The 26429-nt window shown below is 38.5% G+C and overlaps 1 protein-coding gene across 1 annotated transcript in view; it reads right to left on the bottom strand.

Annotated features, from left to right (window-relative positions):
- Nucleotides 1–25522, bottom strand: part of FILIP1L (filamin A interacting protein 1-like) — a 64156-nt gene extending 38634 nt beyond the window's left edge. The window contains exons 1-3 of the mRNA XM_009081525.1: nucleotides 25256–25522; nucleotides 22882–23055; nucleotides 16097–16275 (exon numbers count right to left, since the gene is read on the bottom strand). Of these exons, the coding sequence (XP_009079773.1) occupies nucleotides 16097–16275; nucleotides 22882–23055; nucleotides 25256–25522 (620 nt within the window). The remainder of the gene's footprint in view (nucleotides 1–16096; nucleotides 16276–22881; nucleotides 23056–25255) is intronic.
- Nucleotides 25523–26429: the final 907 nt, after the last annotated feature.

Raw genomic sequence — 26429 nt, 5'->3', positions numbered from 1 at the left:
GAGCACAAGTGCCATGAGGAGAGGCTGAAGGAGCTGGGAGTGTTTAGCCTGGAGAAGAGGAGGCTCAGGGGAGACCTTATCCGCCTCTACAACTCCCTGAAAGGAGGTTGGAGTCAGGTGGGGGTTGGTCTCTTCTCCCAGGCAACCAGCAGCAGGACAAGAGGGCACAGACTCAAGCTCTGCCAGGGGAGGTTTAGGTTGGATATTAGGAAAAGCTTTTTTACAGAGAGAGTGATCAGGCATTGGAATGTGCTGCCCAGGGAGGTGGTGGATTCACCATCCCTGGAGGTTTTCAGGATGAGACTGTACTTAGTGCCATGGTCTAGTAACCACGGTAGCGTTGGACTCGATGATCTTTGAGGTCTCTTCTAACCTGGTCGATTCTATGATTCTATGATCTATGATCTACAATTTAGCACTTTTGGAGTGGGATTTTAGTCTATATCTTCAGCAGTCACTTGAATGGAGCTGTCATGGGTACGTTTCCATGGACAGCACTGGGATATTAGGTGCCAGTCACAAAACGGAGGTCCCTCACTTTAGATCTCTCCATCTATAAGCTGAATCACAGATTTAATGTCAAACACAAAACAGTTTACCTTTTGTTTCTGAACATACATTACAGCGACAGTTGGAAGCAGAGAGGGGAACATGAGCACTAGGAGGACGGAATTTCCTCCATGTTAGGCTTACTAAAAAGTGAGGTAATATAAGATTGTCTGGATGCCTCATGTAAGAATGGAGAAACATAAACATTATCGGAAAAGAAAGTGAAAGTTAGGATTCTTTTGGGCTGCAATCAAAAATACATGTTTTGCCATAATAACTGCAAAAATACATACTCTTTATAGAGCTGATGACAGGAACAAAAAAGGAAAAGTTGAATTATTTTAATACTAAGGACTGAAGTATCTGAGGACAGATAATCAAATAGAATAAATATATTTAAAAAAATAAGAAACCAATGCACAGAACTTTCATATGAGTGTCTGCTTAGTATATACTTTACAAAGTACTTCCGGATTCCTTTAATATATAGTTGTATTGACTCTCTTATTTTATGTATTAGTCTGAATGCAATGACAGTGAGTAAGACTTGGCACCAGGAATGACTTAGAGTTGTGTCATCAGTCCTTTTACGCTTCAGGAAAGTGAAGAGTTTGTGTCAAATGAGGTTAGGACTTCTTAAGCGTTATACATCAAATCCTCAGGTTTTTTTCTCTACTGATCTAATTATAACAGCTGAACAAACAAGATAACATGAGAAGCATCTGAAAGAATTAAGGTAGAAGTCTGGATGCTATGAGAAAGTGGAATGGTGTTCAAATGGTTCAGGATAGGATTTTTTCTGCATTCCTGGTCTGAGTGTCATCTTGTCTTGGGATCCAAGTATTCCTATGTCCTAATTCTCAAAGACATTTCAGTTTCTTAAATATTCACCCTATCCATTTTACCTTATTGGTTATTTTTTCTCTTTTGTGGATTCACTTGAAGAGGACTTGCAGTATGTTCTGTCCAGCTTTTTTTAAGATAAACGTAATTTAAGATATTTTTAGCATTTTTATTTTAAAAACAAACAGCCTCTCCCTTTTTTTTTGGAGGTAGGAGAACTTTGCTTTATTTGGAATAATTTTTAAAGGCCTAACTGTTCCCATGAGCTCAGCATCTTTATTCCTCTTCCCATTATTTTTATGAACTGCTGCCTGTCTTAATGCATTGGGAAGTCTGGCTGCCATTCTCTAAGAGGATGAAGCTGCATGCCTAAGCTCTTTTGAAAGTATGACCACACATGCTAGTACTTATTTCTTTAAAATTTGACTAAATATTTCATTATAGATATTTTCAGAAGACTTACGCATAGGTTCCTATGATCTCATTCTTTGATTTTTAGAAAGAAAAGAAGGAGACAATGAAAGTTATGATGTTCTACAGCTATCCAAATATTCAGCTTTTGCAATGGCAAATCAAACTTCTGATAGTACTTCATCATTTGGGCTAAGTAAATGGGTAGCTGTTTCCGTGAGGTTTGTGAAAACCGCAGTATTTGCTGGGGGAAAAAAAAGCTGTTTGTATAGTGAAACAAAATGAATTATGGAATTCATGTAATTCAAGTTTCATGGCTGGATGTTTTTTTCATTGCCCAATAATGTACAAGCTACTAGGCTTTGCCTTTGTTAGGATGATCACGAAGTTTTTCTGCAGTATACTCTTATTGGGGTCAAATTGGATTCTTGCTTGATATCCTGGACACTAAACCATCTGTTTTCAAGAGCCCTGTAGGCATTTAATAATTTAGAAGTCTTTGCTTCTTATTTGCATTTTAGTTGAAATTAGCTTAGGGATGAAAAAATGGGATGATGGTGATGATGGGTAGGTACACAGCCTAAGAAACTCAATTAAAAATTGGCCTTTGTAAATACCTATTTCAAACACTTGTAAGTAAATAGTCAGACCCTTGAGTTATGTTTTTGTGCACATCAAAGTGCATGAAAATACATTCCTCATGGGAAAGGGGTAAATGAACTGCTGTAAACTGTCTTGGTTCAGTGCAGATACCAGGATTAACAGGATGGAACAGCAAAATATTACTCGATTTAAGGACAGGTGGGGAAGCAGAGCAGACTTGGCATATGATTCTGGTTTCCTCTCAGCTGGCTGGAGTTTTTTTCTATTTCCCAGATATATTCTAGTTATCATCTTTATTATATTTTCTTCTCTCATTAAAATCTAGTGTTGTGTCCCAGTTTTCTGCCTGCTTTAAGGGAGGAATTACCCATGAGCTAACAGTTCATCAGTTTCTCATGCAAGTTCTTTAGAATACTTTAATAACATTTGGTCCTGCTAAAGTACTAGTAAGCTTGTTGCTTTGTGTTGTACAAATTTGATGTAAAGCTTTTTCTATCAGTAGTTCAGCTTCAGGTGGCTTCACAGTCTCTTTCTCCATAAACAGTCTAATGTGAAACCTCCTTGACATCCAAACCATTGGAATCCAATGCTGTCAGTCAGGGGGAAAACAATGAAAAAGAAGTAAGGTTTTGAAAAATGAACCAAATTAACTTTTGATTCTCATTGTTCAGAGAAGGATGTCCAGGGCAATTCCCTGTTCTCCACTTTTATTAGGATGAAGACTTTTCTACTTTGGCTGGATGAATTTTAACATACTAACATTTCTATTTCCTGTCTGTTATCTTTGTTTGTACATATTTTCCCCTTTAAGATATACTTATACTTAATTTATTTTAATCTGTTGTTAAATTGCTTAGTTGGCTTTAGGATATTTTAGAGTATTTTAGTTGCTTTTCTTTTGCTGATACACATGTACATGGAATCTGCTTTGTCAGAGTTGTTAAATTGTCTGCAGGGCTTTCATGGGATTTATTCATTTAGGTGCTCTCTTTAATTCAGTTTCTAGTACTGTAATGTGTTTATGCTTCTTAAATCTAGATATGATAGTTGTTTTTTTATTTTCTTCCCTCCTATCTAAAACAGGTTGAAGACGAGAACTTCTTTGGGTTTTCAGTGTCTGCAGTATGGATTATTTCATGACTCTAGTAGGAACATAGCGTGTTCCTGCTTTTGAAATTTGTGGATAGAGGCTTTACAAAAAGTTCAAGTATTTCAATAGCTATTCTCTGTTTTATTTTTGTATGACAATTATCCAGCATGCACGAGTAACTGCAGATTCCCCTGAATTCTGTCCTTGTCATTATTTTGGATTGATGGTCACTAGTCTTGCATTTATATGATTATCTGTTTACGTATGTGCTTCAACTCACAGAAAATCTGGATGTGCTTCTACATAGTTAAGTAGATTTATCTTATTTCACTCCACTCTGCTGCTTTCCTTTTTTTGTTGCAGCTGTAAAGCTCCTACACCAGCATGATGTCTTCTCTAATTGAAACACTTTCTTTTCTTACTTTGCATTGGAATGCCTGTGTTTCTTACTTTGCATCTGAAGTTAATACAGAACTTAAGATGGAAATTCATAGAGATCAGGATCTTGAATCCATAAGGTACATTCCTTTGGTAAAACTCTCTTGAGCTACCACTGTGCTGTTGGATATCTGCTATTGTGAGGAATGGTGCATTCCAAAATGGTATATAAACCACTTTGCCCTTTGGTAAATTGAGGGATTAGGAAGCAAAATCAGCTCGGTATTTGTGCCCTTCTGTAGGTTCAGTGCTGTATATTTCAATCGTCCTTTATTTCCAGGCCAGATAATATACTAAAGCACTCTCAAATTGATAACAGTAGTTTTCACTGTCTATTTTGGAGAGTTGAATGGTATAAACTCAGAGTTTGATCATTGCTTCTACAGTCAGATCACCAGTGTTGGCTGTTACATTATGTTCAGAGACCAGGATAGAACTGAGTTCTGAACCAAAGATGATCTATATAGGGCTGATATTTCACTAACAATTGTGGATGACTAGCAATTAATAACATGGATTTATGGCTGTGGTGCTATATTACAGTGGTGAAGCTTTGATAAGCATGTTTACAAGGTCCTTTGAGTTTTAATATAGTGGTTTTCATTAAGTTTATTTATAACCTATAGTTTTTATTTGCTATATTTAAATCTAGCCTATAAGGATTTTGAAGGTTTATAGCAAACTTAGAGATATAAATTATTAAGTAACTTTATCCAGTGAGTGTGTTTATCCAAATATGTCATCAAACTTCTCAATTTCTCTTTTAGAAAGCCAGTTAGGGACACACTGACTCATTCTCCTGTCTGACAGAACACAAAGACATCCAGAGTTTAGCTGGCAAGACTGGTGAAAAAAAAAGGAGAATATTAGGATTTCAGGGAGTGGGTCTTGCTTCTCAGTTCCTCAATTGGATATAAGATGAAATTTTGAAATCAGAAACATGTGAAATCTTGTCTAAACTTTTAATAAATGATGTTGCAATTTCCTGATGACATAAATGCAAGTTGTAGGATCTCAACATTCCTAAAAGTCATCTAAGTCATCATAAATTTATGTGTCAGAACAAGGTTTACACTGCTAAGAATTTCCTGATAACCCTAAAGTTTTTAGCATACAAATCAAATCACATGGAGAGGAGAGTGCATGGTCTCCATTTCTGCTAGGTTTTATTTCCTTTTCCACAAAATTGTCCTGTTTTGTTCAGGCTACGAGGAGGAAGGAGGCTAGCATAGTGTGTAAGGAAGCACAAGTGAGATGGTAGCAATTGTGATTTACTGAAATGAAAGGATAGTTCAAGAAAAACAGGGGTTTGTACCTGTACCCTGATACTCTGTGTGGGAAGTGTGGGTCTTTCCCCAGTGACTTGAATATACAGTGAATCAAAGTACTGAGGCTAAGGAATTTCTTTGTAGCATATAAAGACAAGACTTTGACTGCTTTTGAAAGTGAAGAACTCTGTTTTAAGTTGCAGGTTTTTAATCAGCTCTTCAAGCTGATTAAAATTTCAAGCAAGATGTGTAAATTGAAAGGGATTGGCAAGGAAGTAAATAGGGCCAAGAGCAGTTTTAGTGTTTTGTGGTTGTTTGTTTTTTGTGGGTTTTTTTTTTTTTTTTGCAATGCCATAACTTGGATGCTGAACATACTAGATCTTGGACAGAGAATGACAGCAGACCTGTGCAAAGTATATCTCAAGCTCATGTGCACATTTGAAAACAACCATGTTTCTGGATTCAATGAGTTTCCTTTCTCCAATGGGTTTCAAGACGAGACTGGATGTGGCACTTAGTGCCATGGTCTAGTAACCATGGTAGGGTCGGACTCGATGATCTTTGAGGTCTCTTCCAACCTGGTTGATTCTAGGATTCTAGGATGCTAGGCCAAATCTGGCAGACATAAATAAGTTAGCCATCTGGGTATTTTTAGTGTTATTTTCCCTCTGGCGCTTTTAATTTCCTATTTTTTTGGGGGTATAAAACTTTTCTATGGCAGAATACTTCCCCTGTCCTCTTGCAGTAGTCATCAGAAATGTTGGGTTTGGTTTTTTCTGCTTGAAAGTTCATGTTGTTGATAACCAAGTTATGGTTCAAGTCTTTAGTGCTGAAGCCTCCTGTTGTCAGCATGACTGTACAAACTCTAGCTTTACTGGTCATGTTTCCCAGCATAAGCTTTGCTGCAGGAGTGTAAAGGTTTATTCTGGTTTATTCTTTGCCTGCTTAGTTTTTGGAGTTCCTTCAAATTGTGCCTCACAGGGGCCATTGTGTTTGTTTTATTCCTGGGCTGGGGGTGTGCAGTTGAGACCTACCACAAAAGGGGAAGTAGGCAATTCTCCATTCAGAATCATCCTGAAGCAGCAGGTCTTACTGCAGCCCACTTAAACTCTCATCTTAGGGTTTTGTCTGCTTTGGAACTCAGCTGGGTCTGTGTCTGTAACCAAAATTGGTGGCCTAGGGTGGTTCTTCAGTCTTACTCAAGCATCTAGTATCTTTGTCTCCAGAAGTGTGTGTTGGATGAGTGGACAGCAAGGTGGATGGAGAACTGGCTGAGCAGCAGATCTCAGAGAGTTGTGATCAGTGGCACAAAGTCTAGTTGGAGGCTTGTCACTAATGGTGTCCTCTAGGGTTCCATACTAGGTAGGTCCAGTATTGTTCAATTTACTCATCAGTGACTTGGACAAGGGGACAGATTGCCTTCTCAGCAACTTTGCTGATGATACAAAACTGGGAGGAGTTGCCAATGCCTTAAGAGGGACCTTGACAAGTTGGAGAGGTGGACAGAGCAGAACCAACTAAGATTCAGCACGGCCAAGTGCAAGGTCCTGCACCTGGGAAGGAGTAACCCCAGGCACTAGTACAAGTTGGGCACTGACCTGCTGGATAGTAGCTCTATGGAGAAAGACCTTGGGGTCCTGGTGGACAGCAAGCAGTCCATGAGCCCTTGTGGACAGGAAGGCCGTTGGAATCTTGGGATGCATCAGGAAAAGTATTGCCAGCAGGTCGAGGGACGTGATCTTGTCCTTCTGCTCAGCCCTAGTGAGGCCACATCTGGAGTGCTGTGTCCAGTTCTGAGCTAGCTCAGTACAAGAGGGACATGGAATGGGTTCAAGAGGGCAACAAACTTGATTAAGGGACTGGAGCACCTCACTTACAAGGAAAGGCTGAGGGAGTTGGGCCTGTTCCGTTTCAAGAAGTGATGACTGAGAGGGAACCTCATTAATGCCTACAAGTATCTGAAGGGAGGATGCCAAGAAAATGGAGCCAGGCTCTTTGCAGTGGTGCAAACCAATAAAACAAAAGGCAATGGGCAAAATCTAATGCACAGGAAGCTCCACCTGAACATGATTAAGAACTTCTTCACTTGTGCAGGTGACCATGCATTAGAACAGATTGCCCAGAGAGGTCATGGATTCCCCCTGACTGGAGATACTCAAGAACCATCTGGATGTACTTCTGTGCCATATGATCTAGGATGACCCTGCCTGAAATGGGAGGTTGGATGAGATGACCCACTGTGGTCCCTTCCAGCCTGTCCGATTCTGTGACTCTAATTTCAACAGAGGAAGGAAGTAATGTACTGAGCTGTTAAAGAGAATGAATTATTGAATGAATAGAAAAGTATAATTTTATTTATGACAGCACAACTTTTGTAGAACATTTCTACAGGGATTGAGACCTTTCTGTGTCTTAGACATTTGAAATAAGAAGCAAAATTGTTGACAGTGCGTTTGGAGAAAATGCACCGTTGCCAGGGAGAGACTTAGATGGTCTTAAGGTTTTTCTCTACTCTTGTTTGCTACTCTGAGCCATCCACCCAACCTGTGTACCATCATTTCCACCCCTGCTCCCCATATAGGGGTCTGAATCACAAATTTTAAAGAAAAAAGTTCATATGTCCTTCCTGAACCTTTAGTTAATTTCTGAATTTATATATATTCTGTGGCTTTTTTTTCTAAATTTCTTAGCAGAAAGTTTTAAATATTGAACATACTTTTTCAATGTGTTCACACTTTTGGTCTTCAGACACTAAATAGATTGTGTTACTTTGTCCAAATGTGTGGTGTTTTCCCCAAAGGCTGTACAGTGTCCATTTCAGGCTCAAGAAGCAAAAAAATAATGTAGATATATGTATATCAAAATTATCGTGTAAGAACATTTTTGTGTTTATTCTAAACATTCTTTTCTGGTAATCTCTGTTCTCAACAGATTTAGTGGTCCTGATTTTTTTCTTAGTTGTTCTCTGTTTAAAATTACTGCCTCAGCACAGAGACTGAAGCTGTGACATATTTCTTCAACAGCTTCAGTCTCCCACGCATGGTTCTTTCATACGTGTATATAATGCTCAGAGATTTTCTAGCTGAGCATAAATGCATTGAACCTCACAGCATGCCATGGGAAACTTGGCTTGAGTTTAGATCACAAGTCTTAGTAACTGATGGGTGACCTGCATTCTCAGTTCTCATGACCATTTTTCTCTTGCCTGTTCTTAAGATATAAAACTAATTATAGTATGTATAAGTTGCTTAAATTTTTCTGCCACGAGAAAGATCTTAACTTCATTGAGATTTCTCCTCCTCCGCATTCAAACGGGAGTACAAATTCTCCCATAGCAATGATTCGTTCTGGAAAATTATGATGGTGTCAAATTTTCTCTTAGAGAATGATTTGTAGATTTATTTTTTTCTGTCTGATGTTGTGAGTTTTCTTTTCAAACTCTGGTTACAAAATCCACTGCCAATTTCTCCCTCTCTCACAGCCCCACCCTGCAATGAATCAGAAATGCACTGTGTCTTTTTTTGGTCACAGGTCTTGGTACAGTCATCTGCTTCTATTGTTGCTTATGATTAGCCTAGTTATGCTGTGCCACACATGGAGTGGTGCACTGAGTCTTATTTGGAAATGTAAATTGGTGACTAGAGCAAGTGCCCCATTACTGAGGGCAGTGCCTCACCATGAGCATATTTGGCCAGTGCTTCATCATCCATTCTGGTCAGTGCTTAGGTGTTGATTTACAAGAGCCATAAATATTTTTAGATTTGCCAGCTTAGAAAGATCAACTTTCCCTTTGAGCTCTGACACTACAGTTGAAAGTGCTGACCAGACTGGGTGTTCTGGTCTCACCACCAGATAATTTTCCACAGTTGTCTCTTTCAGAAGAGTTTATGTCCTTTTGCAAGGAGGGCATATGGCAATGAGCATCTCTTCCCCCACTCATGATGGAGAGAGAGCATAGCAGTCTCGGAGAACATCTTTTGACTAAGGTTATTTGCTGTGTCCTCCTCATCCTCAAAGTGTGCAATGATAGTACTATTTGGTCATTGTGATTGTGTGCCTGAAGCAGTGAGCAGACATGTTACATGCTCAGAATTTTAAAAACCTCCTAAATATGAACCTCACTTCTCTCTGCCATTCCACCAGTGTCAGTGGAGTTGCATGAGAAACGAATATCGTCTAGATCTTCCATGTACTTATTAATTACAGTAGGTGGAATAATTTAGAATTGCACCATGAATCTAGAGAATTTCTCAGTTCCATTAATACTGAGATGCAAGCCATGTTTCCATTTGTATTTATTTCTAATTTTTGTATTAAAAAAACACAGTGTGACCTTGGTTAACAATTTGGGGGTTTTTGCCCTGAGTTCTATTGCTTTGTTTAAAGGTAAAGTATTTTTACCTTCCATCATGCACAGAAACTGTAGGAACCTTTGAGTCCTTGATTTTTGACAAGGATTTGATTTCACAACATCTGTTGAAAGTTATGTAGTGCAATGGTACATAGTTTTCACATACGAGCATGAGGTAATTAATCTGTGTACATCACTTCCTTGAGTCTGTCTTCGTGCCTCAGTGGTATTATTAGTGGGACTGTCCCATTGGAGTGCAATGTAGAATAAGAACTCTTAATGTTTTGCTTGTGGTGGGTCTTTCTTATTCACCTATGGAACACTAGATACCCATGAAAAAGGTCAAATGTACAGAGATCTGGCATTCATTTCACAACTTGCAAGACATAGTCTCAGGCATATGTAATATGTATAACTCATTGCCAGAAAGCTAAAAGGAAATGATTGCATTTGAGTACAATGCAATCCACAACAATAGTTCAGTGTGCATGAAATTAAAAACCGCTGGTAACACATGTAGAATAAATAAGTCGACAGTGTTTATTTTTACTGCAGCTTTCTGTAGAGATAATGTCCTACTTCTTATAATATTTTATTGGCTTCACTAAGAAAACCAGCAAATATTAATTATACCCACTCTTAAAGAATATTGAATTTTCCAGAGCTGGGCATGCAATATATTGTTATTCCAATGTATAAATGTGTTTGAATTAAAGTATAGCAGTGTTATGCTGGCAACATACTACACACTTCACCTTTAAGCTAAGATGGTTCTTCCTCTCCTTGATGCTCAGTCCCAATTTTCAAGGACTGCTCACTTGACCTACTGTGTGCAGCAATTTCTTTCATCTGATACTTAAAAAACCCCAAAACACTTAACCTACAGCACTCATTTTTATGAAATCGCCTTTCTTACCTACTCAGTACCTGAGCAGTATTACAACATAATATGATTTAATTTTGATACAGTTTTAGTCCATGTAGTTGATTAGTCCATGTAATAGCATTGTATTAGAGGGTAAGAGTGTACTGTGAAGGTACACTAGAAGAAATGCATAGCCTTAATGCAGTATTGAGTGTGCACCCACTGAAGATACATAGAAAGCTGAAATAGATAAAGTGGAAATGATAAAAAAGTATTTTTGAAGTGAGGGCCTGGATAAGAATTTAGTTATTTGCAAGTGCAGAAAGACATGTTTGGTTTATTTGTGTGTGTGTGTTTTGATTGTTTGTTGTGGTTTTTTTTTAATATTTATTTTTCTTGGAGGTGCTATGAAGAAGAATTTGTGAGACTTAAATGTAGAATGGCCCAGGTAGGACAGGCTGAGTGCCAAGCAGTATGACTTTGTTACAGAAGTTTTAAAAATGAAGGTATTAGAGAATTATAAGGATGAAGCCAAGGGCAGAGGGATAAAAGACCAAGTTCTTTTCTGGTCTCATGGAATTGGGGATGATGACAGCTTGCTCACAAATGGTGAGATTTGTTGTTTTGGTAGTGGCTGGAGTAGACTTGAGTCATCATCGTAGAGGTGATGGCTGGCATTGAGTTTCTGTGAGGAGATGCACAGAGAGTGAATGGATAAAGACCTGAAGAGTAAGACCTATGGAGTCCTACGGACAGAGCAGAGGTAGACAATGATAAGTTTCCAATTCAGAGTACACTGTGAAACACTCAGAGGAATGTCCAGCTGGAGTCACAGAAACTCTGTGTAGGTAAGATGGCAAAGAAGTGCTGAAAGCTCATTTGTATCCAAGGTAGCCAAAAGATCAGAAACAGTGGAGGTGGATGACATTCAGAGCTTTGGTAGAAGAAAATTTATTAAGCTTTTAATGAGACAAGTTTCAGTTGAACATGGCACAGAAGTCAGACCAGAATGATGCCTACAGTGAAACTGAGGGAAGATGCCTAAGACTGCATCAGGAGCCCAGGCAGTCAATAGAATCACTTGGGGATCCAAGACCCTTGGGGATCTTCAATAGTCAGTTGGATAAGGATCTGAGCAACCTGATCTGGCTGTGAAGTTAGCCCTGCACGCAGCAGATTGTGCTGGAGATCTCCAGAGATCACTTCTAACCTGTATCACTCAACAGGTTGTCATATTAATTGACTGACCATGAGAGTGGCAGCAGTTGGAGCAAAAAAGCAGTGTTTTGTTAGTTGAGAAAGACTACAGGTGTGAGACTTCTGGCAATTAGGTTGCATTTTTTATGCCTAGTGAATGCCAACCCCTCAGATGGGTATAATAATTACTTTTATCTTAGCATTGAAAATGCCCTGCCCTTGATGTTTTAAGAACAAATGCCTGATACAGTGGAATAGAGTTTAGCTAACTTGCTTAGGTTTTTTTCCCTTGCATAGAGTATAGGGAATAAGTTTCCATTTAGTAAATGTTAGGATTTTCTTATACATAAACAATCATGTTTTCTTCTCCTTTGGACTAGGTTCTCCATATGAACTCCGTGAGTGTGAATTCAGAGCTAAAACAATGTCTTTCCTCCCTGTAGAAAAAGACCCCCATCTTAGCAGATGATCCTCAAACTTAAGATCTCATTAATTGCTTCAATACCAACCTGCAAATATTATGCTAATATTTGAATTCATAACTGCCTATAAAAATCTGTTCACATTGTTTATTAGCAAACAGCTATTTTTTTCAGAATAACACTTTTATAACTGGTATATCTTCACATTAAAGCTTTACCCTTTAGGTATAGTTGAGTCTGTGTTGTATATAGAAAGTTCAAAGACAGAACACACCTATGCATCGGGACATTTCTTCCTCTCATCCAGTTTAACCTGCAGGTACCTGCGATTGATTTATTTGCTTCATACCTCCATTTCCTTTCAGTAATTAGAAAATGAGGAATAACTGTACTTATATAATATTTAAAACTCCTTGAGATTTGCAGAGGAGAAGGACTGTGTAAGTGCTAAACATTTTCCTATTTTTCTCTTTTGTTTCTCTTTTTTTTTTTTTTTTTTGATGTGGTGTGGAGAGTACTATGTGGAAGCATAAATACTTGCATGCATATGGCACGTTTTCAAACTGGGAACACGAGTATCTGGAAAACCTTCTAGTTTCATATTTTATCCTTGTAAAATGTTTTCTAAAATAACAGTTTCTTGTTATTTAACTGTGCTGCAAAAATATGTGATGTGGGTAAGTATACTTGGACAAATGGGTACATCCTCAGGGAAGATACAGTAAAATCTATAGTAAGTATTCCTTCTAGTCTTTAATCCATTCCCCAGCTCCATGAAATGTAAGACCTTCCAAGCGAAGTCAGTGGCTCTTATGCTGTGATTCTTCAGCTGCACCTAGTAGCCTGTTTATCTAGCTTCTGGATTATGTTGAGGGTTTTTTTTCTCTTTTAACACTCCTGTGAATTTGGGTGCCTCTATTTCTTCAGGTTCCAACAATACAACAAAGTTTTCCTTTCTGTAGTCTAGCTGACTCGGCCTAGTACACTACCATGAAAAGGTAGTTTGTCTTGGTGTTCCTTTGTGATCTGCGCACGTACAGCATATGATTCATGTTGAAGTGCAGAAAGACCTATCCAGTTGTTGTCCATTGGCCTCTTTCTCTCCACAGAACCTTTCTTTACCTGCTAGGAGTTTGTCAGTTGGGTCCATGCTTTAAAAGCACACAGGACTGAAAATGAATAAATAAAATGATAGTAGCATGATTTTATCATTTGTTTACTGGTAAATGTCTGTTGTAAGTAATGAGACTTTTCAGTTCAAAGACCAGTCTTTGTCACTTACATACAGCAAGACTATTGAAGATTAGTTTTGACTAGCAGCAAGAAAAATGCTTAAGATGCCTAAAGGGTCAACATGAAATGTTAATCCAGTTCTTATATCTAGAAAGCTGTCACGAGTCTTGTCATACGCTTAAACTCCCAAATCTGACAATGTACAATTGCTGAGGACAAACTTAGTCTTGTCGCCTTGCTATGAAGTCAAAGAAATTCTGAAATGATTAAGGTGAAGAGTTTTTACTGAGCCATTGAAGACTGCAAATATTTTGCACAATCCAAGCATGTTTCACACTTTTCATGAGAAATATCATGGATGGAGGGTGGAAGGCAGCAAAAGGCCCTAGAGATGGAGCATTGCCTAGTTTCTGTAAAACATGATCATCTGATAAATTCATCACTAAAATTTTCATTGAAGGATTCATTGGTTCTGTTCTTCCTGAGCACATATGCAAGAAACAGGAAATGCTTTCTTTCTGCCGTATTTGAATATATATCCAGAAGAGTATGTCAGAGTTGGACCTGACTAATAGTTTCTTTATGCTTGCTATAAGGAATAGTTTTAAGAACTTCAGCCTCACTGCCTCATAACATCAAAGTTTTATTCATTTTGATCACATAGACATGTTATTCATGTACCTTCTTTGACTTGCATGCATTCTATACTCTTCAAGGATATCTTTATGTAGAAGCCTTACTCTTCAATGAAAGCAAGGTGCTTTTTTGACTAATTGAAGTTCAGGATTTTGCTTTGAATCTGAAATACTGTTAGGAATACTATATATCCACCACATAGAAGAGAATAGTGCTTCTGACTGAAAACAGAAAGAAAGTTCATTGGTGAATACTTACTGCTGTTTTTCCCTTTTTTGAAAATTGAGTTGGGGGTAAGCAAAAATTCATTTCTCATTGCTTTATGTATGAAACCTTTTGTAGAGTTCTATTTGTTTTTAATCCAAATGCAAAATTTGCTTCCTGAGGAAACTGAATTTCAGCTAAAGTTTTTAAAATGGAAGAGAAGGTCACCTTGCTGTGTCAGGCAGGCTGAAAGTAAAAAGAGCTGTGCCTTAACTTGCTGAGTGTTTTTTTGGTTGTGGGGTTTTTTTTGTTGGTGGTTTGTTGGGTTTTTTTGTTATGGCAGGCAATTGCGTGGAGATCTTGATGGTGACATTACTTGGCAAACATTTTGGAATCAGCTCAACATGTGACATCACACCCCCTTAAGGTTTTCCACATAAAATACATCCTCCAAAAAAAAAAATACAAAAAATGAGACTTAATCTGAAATCTATTATTACATCCTCTAAGGTCTCATTAGGCACCTCAGTATTCCCCTTCTTCCCACCATTTTCCAGGCAGCTAGACTAAATGTTGCAGATAATAGTGGTAAATGTTTTATAGTCTTCTGGGGTGGGGGAGGAGAGAGGGGCAGGGAAGTGAGTTGTAATCCCATGTCTATCCGGTTTAAAAAAAAAATAAATTCATGCAGTGTGAGCACATGTGTCTGATGTAACATTTTGCCACTCTTAGCAACTGTAGCTGTTTAGCTCTGTCTCTAAGAGGTGAGTGTCTCAGATTTTGAGAAAAAGACAGCTGAGCTAAAAACTTCCATTGATCTCAGGTTTTGGTTCCTGATATGATGATGTTTTGCAAAAAACAGTTCATAGCATGTGCTTTTCTGTGTGTGCCTGTGCTCGCCTGCATCTGTATACATCTTTCTGAGAAGCAAAGGGGTTTTTCCCCAAGTCTCTGTGATTGCAAACCATAAATTTGGCTGCATACCCAGTGGGAAGCTTATGTGCTGTCTTTGATAGACGTGCAGGAGAGAGGTGTAGTGCAAAGTGTGAACACTGCCAAAATACGTGGAACATGATGTTACGCAGGCGAAGCAAAGGAAGAATTATCTGTGCAGAATGTGAGTTTAGAACAGGCTTGATGTTCTCACACCCAAATATTTCCATCTGTTCCTAAGTGAAAGGAAACTGAGACAATATTCTCCTATCTTCTGGAGTAGCTATCCAGGGAATAGGAAAAGTCCTTTGATACTTTTTTCCTTATGATGTGTTCAGTTTTACTGCAGATTCAGAGAAGCCACAGTATAAAGTCGCATTTTAAGCACAGTAAATTACATTAAATTCCTCTTAATTCTTCTGAGAATTGGTATTGATATCCTAACACTGTGCTTAAACAAGCTGTGATGTTTTTAGGTTATGCTTCAAAATAAAGTTGGATTTATGGGGTTTATGCTAATCCCGATATGAGAGTTTTATGTCATTCTTATTTTCAGAGCTTTCTGTAAATTATCGTCTATCTTTGCTTCCTCCATCTATATTTCTGTGATCTGTCCAAAGACCTACTTTTCCTCATGTCCTGTTCTTCTGCCATCGAAGGCTGTGTGTCTGTTTTCATATTCTGTTACTTACATACTGTAGTATATACCGAGCATCTAAACCAGGAACCCTGAAAGGTTCACCTGCTTCATGTTGGTTATAACTTTATACATTTGCTTATCTCCCTGTATTCTCTGTAGTGCAACATCCATGTCATCCTACAGCAGTACTGAAGAATCTCCCAACTGTTTGACCTACCTCACCTGCTGACAAAGATGTGGGCATTATTGTTATTTACAAGTAATTAGTCATGTTTTCACAGCTGAGCTCTCAAAATACAACTCCACAAATATTTCTGATTTTTAGTGGATCCAGGATAAGAAAGCAGACAGATCCTTAGATGTAATGTTACACTCCACATACTTCATAGTACTATGTCAAGAGGTAACCTTACCTTTCACATTCTTGTTCCAGTAAGTTTGTAAACTCATCACTTTTTTCCATGTATTTGCTGTGCTTCCTCTTCTCTTCCTCTAGTTCATACAATGTCTGTCTGTGTGATTTTTCTACCATTAGAAGTTGATCCAGCATTCGTCTATGAGTTTCTTTCTGTTTCTCTACAACTTTATCAAGCTACAAAAAAAAAAAAAAAAAAGCAAAAACTCCTGAAGTGTTTTGCAACTTTTGCTTGCTCAGGCTTTCATAGAAGCTTAATAATATAAAATGCATTTAATAGCCCAATAGCCAGGTCTTTCATTATTTGTTTGGAAAGAGTTATTTCATTCCGTCAGTCTTATTGAAAAATAAGGTACTCTTTTGCAGGGCCCTCAGTCACCTTCTTTTCCTCCTCCTGCCATGACTGATTCTCAACAGCTACCAATTAACAGACACTGTTCCCAGGGCTGTGCTTTTCTCTCTGACCATTGTGGTAGAGAACTAGATGTTTTGGCAGAAGAAGCCACATCCACTGCTTCACACAGGGGATGACTGATTTATTTGCCTCATTTGTAGCTACATCAGAAATAAGATCATTCAATTGTTTTTGTAAGGTAGACAGGTAGATCAAAAAGCAGTTTTCCTCAGGTTTCACAGTAAACACATGGTAGAACCAAGAGGGGAAAGCAATCTTGTCTCCTGTGCTTAGTCTGGTCATGGCTTTGGGTTTCTGGAGTAAGTAAGTGCTAAATTTTGAAATAGTTACAAGTATTTCGCTTTAACAGTGTCATTTCCCATTTTGTTCCTCATGTTGTAAAGGGCTTTGCCTTGCAGATGACACCTTTATAGCACACTTTGAGCCTGAAATTCCCTCCCCTTCCTCTAGGATTTCTACTTAACTATTAATCATAGGATCATTAAGGTTGAAAAAGACCTCCAAGATCATCAAGTCCAGCCTTTGGTCAAACACCACCTTGTCAACTGAATCGTAGCACTAAGAGCCATGTGCAGTCATTTCTTGAACACTTTCAGGGATGGTGACTCCACTACCTCCCTGGGCAGCCCCTTCCAATGCTTGACCACCCTTTCATTGAAGAATTTTCAATCTTTCGTAGTATTATAATATAGTGATATTCTAATTTCAGTAATCTATTTTAGGTTTTGGTAATAATTTTTAGTATTTCTAAACCACAGAGGTATTGCCATAAGTGTTCACGAGACTTACACTGTTAGACGAAATAACTGCCACATACTTAAAGAAGAATGTGATTCTGAGGATTCTGTTATAACTCTGAATTCAGTACGTGACTGAGTTATGCAGGTGTGTGTATGAAACCGTAAGTGTTTTTTCCCTTTAGACATTACTAATCTAGCTGAAATTTCTGTGAGCAACTTTGTTCCCTGCTTGTTGCCCTGTGGAGGCTGCCTCCCTCATCAAGTCAGCACAGGAATCCTCATATCCTTTTAGGAAAAGAGATATTTCAAGCTCACAGCCTAGTGCCTCCTTTTAACCACGGTCCCTTTGAGCAGATCAGTCTGATTGTGGTGCTTCACTCTATTAATAGGAAAGAATTCACAAATGGGCAGTGTGGGAAGCAAAACTAGTTCTGGTTCTCTGATGCTTCCCCCACAAGGAATTCCATGTGCCATAAGAAACACTGGGGTTTCAGAGTCTTAGGGCTACTGCTTATTTTGGACCATTTAATTCCAATGATTATGATTAATTATCTTTTTCTTCATGTTTATTCACAGTTTGGCCAATAGAAGTGATGACAGAAAGAGCTGGAATGCCTAAACATGAGTTTCTTGAATGAGTGAGGGTATCATCAAATACTCCACAGGCTTCCAAGTCTCCCCCTGTGCTTATCTCAGCTTCTTTTAAGGCTTTTATACGTTTTGTTACATTTCTCCTGAATAATTGTTAACTTCTTGTTGACATTGCTATGAGGAAAAAAAATGGAGGCATCAACAAGACTTTGAGGATGGTCATAGTCCAAAGTATTCCAACAAAAATGTGGACCATTTTGAAAATTTTCTGCATTTTCAATTTATGGCATTAGAGAGTGCCTTTTCATCTCATTTCATGCATATCAAAACATGTAAAGAAATTGATGTCTTTTGTTCATCTACTAACTTACCAGAAAGAGGTTTTATTGACCTTCCCCCTGCTCCCAAGATTTTGTAATGTATTTTGGAACAGCTGTTGCACAGATCCATGAAGTGTCATCACCTGAGCTTCTGATCCTTGTGTTTTTAAAGGTCATGCTGTCAGGTGAATATATGCTGTTCTCAGAAGACAACCTGCCTCCTGTTTTTTGGTAAAGTTCTAATGCAGTGCTGCTTGCAACTTTGGCCCTGTCTTGCTTAAATTGATACGAACTTTGGCTGAGTGCTTGCTGGTCTCAGCCCTCAGTGCCAGGTCAAGCAGGAAGAAGGCAAAGGTGTGAACTTCAGATTCCTTTTGGCAGGCAGTCTGCATGGATGGGGTTAAGAAAGTAAAGAGATGCATTTGTATGTATTGGCCTATCACTTTGAAAAAATATGTAACAATCTAAGGGGAAGTGTAAACTGCTATTGTAAGAAAACACTGAAATTTCTGGCTACAACCTCATAATTCAAATGATCCTCCTTTCAAACATAAATGTTTGAGGGAGATGAGGGTTAGCCATCAGCCAAGCAACATTAACCAAGCAGAAATTAGTTCTGCTTCTGCACAGTTGAGTGTAAAGGATATGAGACCTGCCAGCAGGGTTTTATAGGTTCAGTCTATTTTGTTTGCCCTAGAGTATTTGTTGAACAGCTACAAGAGGTTAATTCAGGCAGTAATCCAAGCAGCATATATGCAAGAAGAAAGATAGTAACTGCAGGTCTTTGTTTTGCAGCTCTCAGTGAGCAATGCCAGTTCGTTTCAGTTCATAGCTGTGCTTTTGTCAGTGTTGAGATTACAGCCAGTTTGGATTACAGACTGGTATTTGGGATGGGTGAGGTGTGTATTTAAGGCAGGGAGGTGGAACGAGGAATTTTAAAGTGAGAAAAAGAACAGTAGTGTTGTGGGAAGGCCTGCTTACATGAAAGGGCAAGAGTGACAAGTATAAAAGCTTCTGTCAAACCGATTCTGCCGTGAGCATTTGGCTGTTGTGGCTGGGGACAAGGTGGAGAGTGTGAGCTTGTGATTCCACTCTGGATAGAAGAGAACAAATGCTGAGGCTGTCTTCTAGTACAGGTGGTTCATAGAGAGGAGTATTGGAGAGACAGCAGATCCTACATCACAATTAATGCAAACACTTGAGATCTGTATTTGAGATGCATAAAAGGTATGGGCATTTGGCTTTGTGACACTTGTGTGTGTTGCTGTGCAGCACACTTTTCCTTCTCTGCAGGACAGAGCAGAGTCTGGTACTGGGTTGCTGTTCTTCTGTGTGATTTATTGGGAAATTCTGTTGTGTCTCTCTGCAAGATAAGGGCACCTCCCTGGGGAGCAGGTTTGGCTCTTGGGTTTTCCCTGTGAGATTTTGTGGCAGACTCCCACATATCCACCAGAGAAGAGAGAGAAGTCTTGTGAACCTCTGCTAGTGTGAGGTCCTCACACAGAAGTGGTCTCCAACAGCCCTGGATTCCTCAAATTACACTGGCCAAATGCTAAATCTGCCCATGCAGAAATATCCATGTGTACACACACACAAGTTTACTCAGCCTACACAGTTCTTAGCTAAAAACCACAGAGGACTAATAAGCAGCAGTATAAATGTCTTCTGTTGAAAATTGAAGTGATAAAATCTTAATTAAGTGATTTGTTGTTTTGTTCTTCCTAACCATATGGTCTTTTTGCTAGAATTAATACTTGAACAGGCTGTACGATACAATGGAAAATAAGAGACATAGTCTTACGTAACTGTGAATAGTTCAGCACATTTAAAATTCGGATGAACTTAATAGTTTAAATACATTTTGCCACCAATTTGTGTCTGAAGTCAAACTAGAGTGGTGTGTCTCAAATCCATTACATCAGAACTGAATTCTTCATCTTTCTCTTTTTAGACTGTTTTCTGTTTGGTGATGTGCCAGAATAAAATCCAGGGTAGTTACGTTTCTTTATCCAAAGTTCAGCATAATATTATTCCTGTTAATAATATCCTCGTGGCCATTGTTTATAAATGTATAATCCTGAGTTTAGGATTACCGGAGATTATGGGAGCACTTCTTCCCTTGCCTTTTTCAACCCTAGCTGAGCCAAATTTCCATGCAGATGTGTTGGTCTTCTTTTCTGAATGCCACGTTGACAATGTTATTGTTTCAGTCTCTTCCTATGACTAACTTATTGCTGCCCTACAGCTCCCTTCCTTGGATAGTTTTGACCAACACTTACAAGGCATTGTGAGGATGCAATTAGATATACCTTGTTAAAAGGCTGATGAGGATGCATCTTTTCCCAAGCTGATTGGCACTGGGATTTTAAAAATGGATTAAATTTTTAATTAGCCCTGATAGGTGCAAAAAATGGGCTTTCTTCCAGTTTTGCTGCTTTTAGAGGAGGTCTCCAAGTGGTAGGAGGTATTGTTCATCCCATTTCAAACAGCAAGATGCCAGATTTTATTTTAAGCTTTGGCTCCTTTATTGGAAGCTGAGGAGAGTTAGAAACCAGAATGTGCTTTCTGGTTCCATGAAGGTTTGAAATGTGAGAAAAAACCACCATAAATTTTGCAGTACCTTCCTGTTTATCTCTCTTCTCTGCATCACCTTCTCTGATGTTTTTTTGATTCTTTTAGAAATATTGTTTATTTTGAATTTGGGAAAATTATTCTTATACTATTATTCTGTATTTACTGGAATGTTGCATACTTTTTGTTTTCCATTCAAGGAAAGTGTCAATTGATCTGAATACAGATATTTTCATGAATAACTGACTCAATCTAAGTTTATAAGCCATGCAAAGATGGACAGCCTTTTCAGGTCTTCGAGTCAGAAGCAAAACAGAAATAACAGTCTATTTTCTTTAATGCCCCTAAAGTGTGAGGACTAAGAGTAAGCCTATGTGACATTTGTTAAGATTGCAGAAAGAAATAGCTGTAGAGCAAGTTTGACTGGAAAAACCTACTGTTTTCAAAAATATTTTTTTTAAATCTCTTCATAAGCAAGGAAAACATGGTTTTGGACTGTCACTCCTCATAGGCTGTGCAAAGGAAGAGGTATTACTAGTGGTTTATAATTTGCTACATTTCTTCACTTATGAATCCTGTTCCAAATGAGTAAAGTTGCCCAGTCACCAAATGTTGCCACTATATTTTTAACCAAATTTGCTAAGAAACTTAAAGTTTAGAATATATGAGATAGTGGTGAGGGAATCTTAAAGGACTGGAAGTCTTACAGTTGCCTTCTGAAATTCACTTGAGTTTCGGGAAGAGCCTCTGTGTTCAGGGCAGCAAGGCTAAATTGTCAAGGGTGAGATGCACATGCAGATACAATGGTCCTGGTGGCAAAGGAGGAATATAAATGGTCTGTTCCCAGACTTTGTGTCTGGTTCCACCTCTCCTTTGTTTTTTATAAATGTTTTAAAAATACAAACAAAACCTAAATTAATCTCTGACTTAATGTAGGGGGATTTTGAAATGGAAATTGGGGAATGCCTTTCTATTATGGCATCGTTTAGTTTACCAACACCAAGAAGTGGCAGTGGTTCTTCTAGCCTTTCAGTTGCTCTCAGGATGTTTACCTTTGCCTTTTGGAATTGCCAAATCCAGTGGTGTTAGAAATTCTTTCTCTGCCATGAAGTGTAAGAAGGAAAAAGTGTGCATGAACTTACATGAAGTAACAGACAAAACTTAGGTTTTCAAACTTTTTTGGACTTCTCAAATCATTTCCATTCGTGTTCAAAGTTTCTGTGACACAATGCCACAATGTTCTAAAATGAATTAACCTTCACAGTTGAACTTTATCTGTTTCAGATTATATCCAGAGATTTCTAACCTTTGAGCTTCTGAAATGAGTGCTGACCTTCTATCTGACATCATGTTCTCTGAAATGATCTCTGTATCATTAGGTAATTTTCTGTTCAGAAAGCCTGGAAAACACTTGGAAGGACAATTTTATTCATAATTCCTGCCTTTATTTTTATGATATTTATCTATACTGAGCAGCATATTAAAAATCTTTATCTGAATGGGAGACAATTACTTGGGAGTACTGAAGGAGTTCTAGTATCCAGTGATTTGCGTTGCAGGGCAGAAAATATGATGGCTCCTGCTGCAGTGTGCTTAAACTAAAGGTTACTTAAGTATAATGTGAGAATATTAGATTTTTGCCTGGAAGAAGTTTCTAATGCCAGCTCATTATAGTAACTACTCAGGCCAAGCAGCTGTACCCATGCCTCCCCCCAGTTTTTGGGAGCTGGGACATGCAAGGTAGACAGCTGTGTCATTACTGCTGAATGGGTCCTCACCAGCCATTGGTAAGAAGACCTTCATGAGAATAATGGGGACTGGGGAGGCTATTTGTGTGGGTTGTGAGTATGGATAACAGAAAGGGGGGGAAAAAAGAGATGATGCCAAGAACAGAAGGCTGATTACCAGAGACTGAATTAGGCAAAATCATGTGCAAAATCTGCAAGGTGTGCAGCCACCAGTCTGCAGTATAAATGAAGATCATTAGATAACTGCTTTTATTAGGGTCCCAGCTGGACCCTGGACTTTGTTCTGTTGCCACTTACACTCATGTTAGAGCTCATTTGCTTTCTTCCCTGGAAGTGGGTGAGATATTTTCTGTTGAATTAGGTGGGAACTATGGTTAAATATCAATTACTCTGCTTACCTCTCCCATAGGCTTTTCGTAGATATCTTCTTGCCATTGCTCAGCCTTTGTTTGAATAGCATCTCGCTGGAGGGCCTCTAACACCTTCTTGGGAGTAACAAAGCCGTATTGTGCTTCAAGCAAAGCCAAGTCAATTTTTTCAGCCTTAAGTACTCCTATAACTTCATCTTGAGCCTGCAGAAACAGAAAGTAAGGCTTTATTTTGTTAAACAGCATGTATATATTTACAGGTTAGCTCTCTGCTTTTGATTTAAAAAAACCTGAAAATCTTTTTTCAGTAAGGCTGTGTATGTAAAGGGCCCCAAAATAGTCAGTAATGTGAAAATGGTTGAAAAGCATGAGGGAAGTACTGATCTTTGTATTTTTAGTAGTTATGCATAAACTCCAACATCTTCAGAACCTTCCTTAAAGCTTAAGTACTTTGTTAGTGATTAGCTCATATTGCTGTTTCTCTATCAGTGTGTAGCATTCACAGGACAAAATTTCAGGTCAAAGTGTGAGTTATGGTATTAGAAACTGGCATTAAATTGCTAGTGCAAGATGTTAGGATGCTTCTTAGGCCTGAAAGTGTTGCACATTCTGTATGTTCTGGGTGCAGATGGCTTCTGTAGTTTAAACCCCCTATACATGTGTCCACCTGTTTGGATTTTTCCCCCACCCTGAATCCTCTGGTGGTGGAGCCTCCATTGCAGAGACATAACTGCATGAACTGTCTCAAACATCCATTGTCTTCAATGACCTCAGTTAAAAACAAGTATGTGTTAATCCTAGAAGAGTAGAATAGGAAGGAAAGAAATCAGAAAAAGGGATGTAGCAGGAAAGGCTAACACTTGCAGTCTGACTGCTTTTGCCTGGAACACTTCTGTATCCATATTTATGACTGTTTTAAAAAAAATTAAAATATAAAATAGTCTATTTCTAATCCTTAGCATTTCAGAAAAAATACAAGAGTGAACTTTTCGCATCTTAAATGTTCTGGAATTTGGAAACTAATGGCATCTAACTTAGAAACTTAATTATGGTTGGATTGACAGCTGATCTTCAGAGATTTGACTTGGCATTACAGGAGGTGGAAAATTAGGAATAAAAAATTACTTTTTGCCTTTTTTCATTCATAATGCTTCCTTTGGAATTTCAGACATGATTTAAAATGTTCATGTCAGGTTCATTGTTTTCCAGTTTCTCATTTCACTCTGTTCCAGTTTTAATTCATAAGAATAGAAGTGTGTGCATATATATTTATACTACACAAGTGTGATGAGGAGAGTGTGTGTGTGTAATATATACAAATATATGTTTTTAAACATCTCTTTTACTGAGAGGAACAGAGAACTGTTTTGGAGGAGTGTGTGACATCTGAATTGTAATCTAAATTAGGAGAGGGCAAGTGATTAGGAGAGAAATGTTTTGCAAGCACGGAAATTGTTCTGTTTGCATAATGAAACAATCTGTAGAAGTTTGCCTTGGATCTACCCTCAGAGATTGGTACATCTATTAAATATTCATATTCCATGTGTGTTCTGTTATGCATGTATGTATTATTACATCAACATACACATGTGTTAAAAATAGAATTACCCAGGTACTGTCTGGGTAATAAACTCAGAAACCATGTGATATACCTGTTTATGCCACTTTGGCCAGTTTGCTCTTTCCTCTCTCTGTGAGCAGTTTTAAGTGACTGTCACTACTTCAGTGCAATTAAGTCTGCCTCAGAAATATTTTCCCTGCTCACTAGGAAATCTGGTTCCCACTTCCTGAAATTACTCTTGACTTGGTTAGGCATCATTTACCACTTGACAGCTGGCTCCTTTTCTAGGTAGAAAAATGCTCACTCTTCAAAATCCACTATCTTGTGGGGTAAGTGGCATGCAATACTTATGCTTCATATTATGGGAAATGAAATGGCTATTTTGATTTTTCTAGCAGAAGATGTTAGAATCCTGTTGAGTGAGTTACTTCTTGTGATCAGGCACACATTGATTCATAGGGAGCAATGCTCATGGGTTCATAGGAGAGGGACCTTAGAAACAAGTAAAAGATCTGAAAGGTCTGTAATGTATTCTTCATATACATTTTACAGTGACAAATAGTTTGTATTCAAAATACTAAAATGGGGCAGGACAATTGGAAAGTTTTGTGAGCTCCCTGCTTTGAGAGTTAAGTGTGGTATAAAGATCACCTTGTCTGTCTGTCTGATACCTATAATAGCTATAATTTGCATTGGTTTTGTTCTTCACAGTTCATATTTGTCCTGTATCAAATTAGGTAGGGTGTTTCCTTAACGTAAGAGCAGCATGTGTTTGTGGTGGATGGGAGAGTGGCAGGGTGGAGTGTGTTTTAATATGGAATATAAAATATGTCAATACATTACCTGTAATTCACCCTCGAGGACACTAAGAAGAAATAGCAAGTCATCACGAGAGAGATCCTCCCTTTTCTTGGAAGAACTTCTTTGCTTTTTTTCTGCCTTAGGACTTCTTAGGATGGTACTGGCTTGGGCTTCATCATCCTCTTTCTGCCTTCTTTGTACATTTCCTTTCCCACTGCAAACATCCTCTTCTTTATGGTGGTCTTTTGGCCTCTGCTGGCTCAGCTTTGGACTGGTTGGGCTTTCTGTGCTGCTACTTCTGGAACGCATGGTTTATATCTCTGAAGCTGAAGGAAGTTGGAGAAAAAAGTAATCATTTTAACTAAGAGAGACTAGAAAACTAGTACCATAATTAATGGTGGATATTGTTCCCTTCAGAATGGTAGTTTTCCCTCCCATGCAGGGCTGTTTGTCATTTCATAAATGCTGACAACCTTGCGTAAACCAACAGGACTGAGCTGTGATCCTTACTGATTGTCTGTAGTGAAGTGAGTCTTTACTGGTCTTACACCATTGCAATAATTCTCTCCTCAATATTTGTGAAGGCAGTGTCCTTAGAAGCTGTGCTGAGCACGTCACCACAGACCATGTTTCCCATTTGAGAGACAGGGCCTACCTCACCTTTCAGGCTGGTACTTACTATGATGAGGCAAATTTAGGTTTCGAAGGTTTTCAGTAGGAGGATCTTTCTGTTCAGATTTAATAGTGTCTGAACCCTTATTGTGTTCGGATTTTCTTTGTCTTTCCAAGAGAGAACACCAAAGCAGTCCTCCACTACTACAAGCAGTGCAGTTGTTTGGCAAAATGTAGGAGTTAGCAAGTGCATCCAGACTGCAATGAGTGAGCATTGCTGTAAACTGCCCTTCCCCAACACCACCATCTCCAAAACCATATTAACTTGCTGGTCATGACATGTCCACCTTTGAAAACTACACAGTATGAAACCTAACTACTTCTTTAGTACTAGAGCCTAGCACTCAGGAGGTGTTAGTACCTGGTAAAAGGGAGACTTACCCTGACTAGGTCCCTTTGAAGTGCCACTGTTAGGGAAACATACTCTAAGGACTTTGCAGATAAATGACTAATACTGTGTAAATATTGATCAACCTCAGGAACTCTGTTTTGCTTATCACCACTCTGATTAAGGTGTGAATGGATTTTAGACCACCTCTACTGG

Source organism: Acanthisitta chloris, unplaced genomic scaffold, assembly GCF_000695815.1.
Source record: "Acanthisitta chloris isolate BGI_N310 unplaced genomic scaffold, ASM69581v1 scaffold6369, whole genome shotgun sequence".
NCBI classification, from domain to species: domain Eukaryota; kingdom Metazoa; phylum Chordata; class Aves; order Passeriformes; family Acanthisittidae; genus Acanthisitta; species Acanthisitta chloris.
This window is presented reverse-complemented; position numbering and strand designations above follow the sequence as displayed.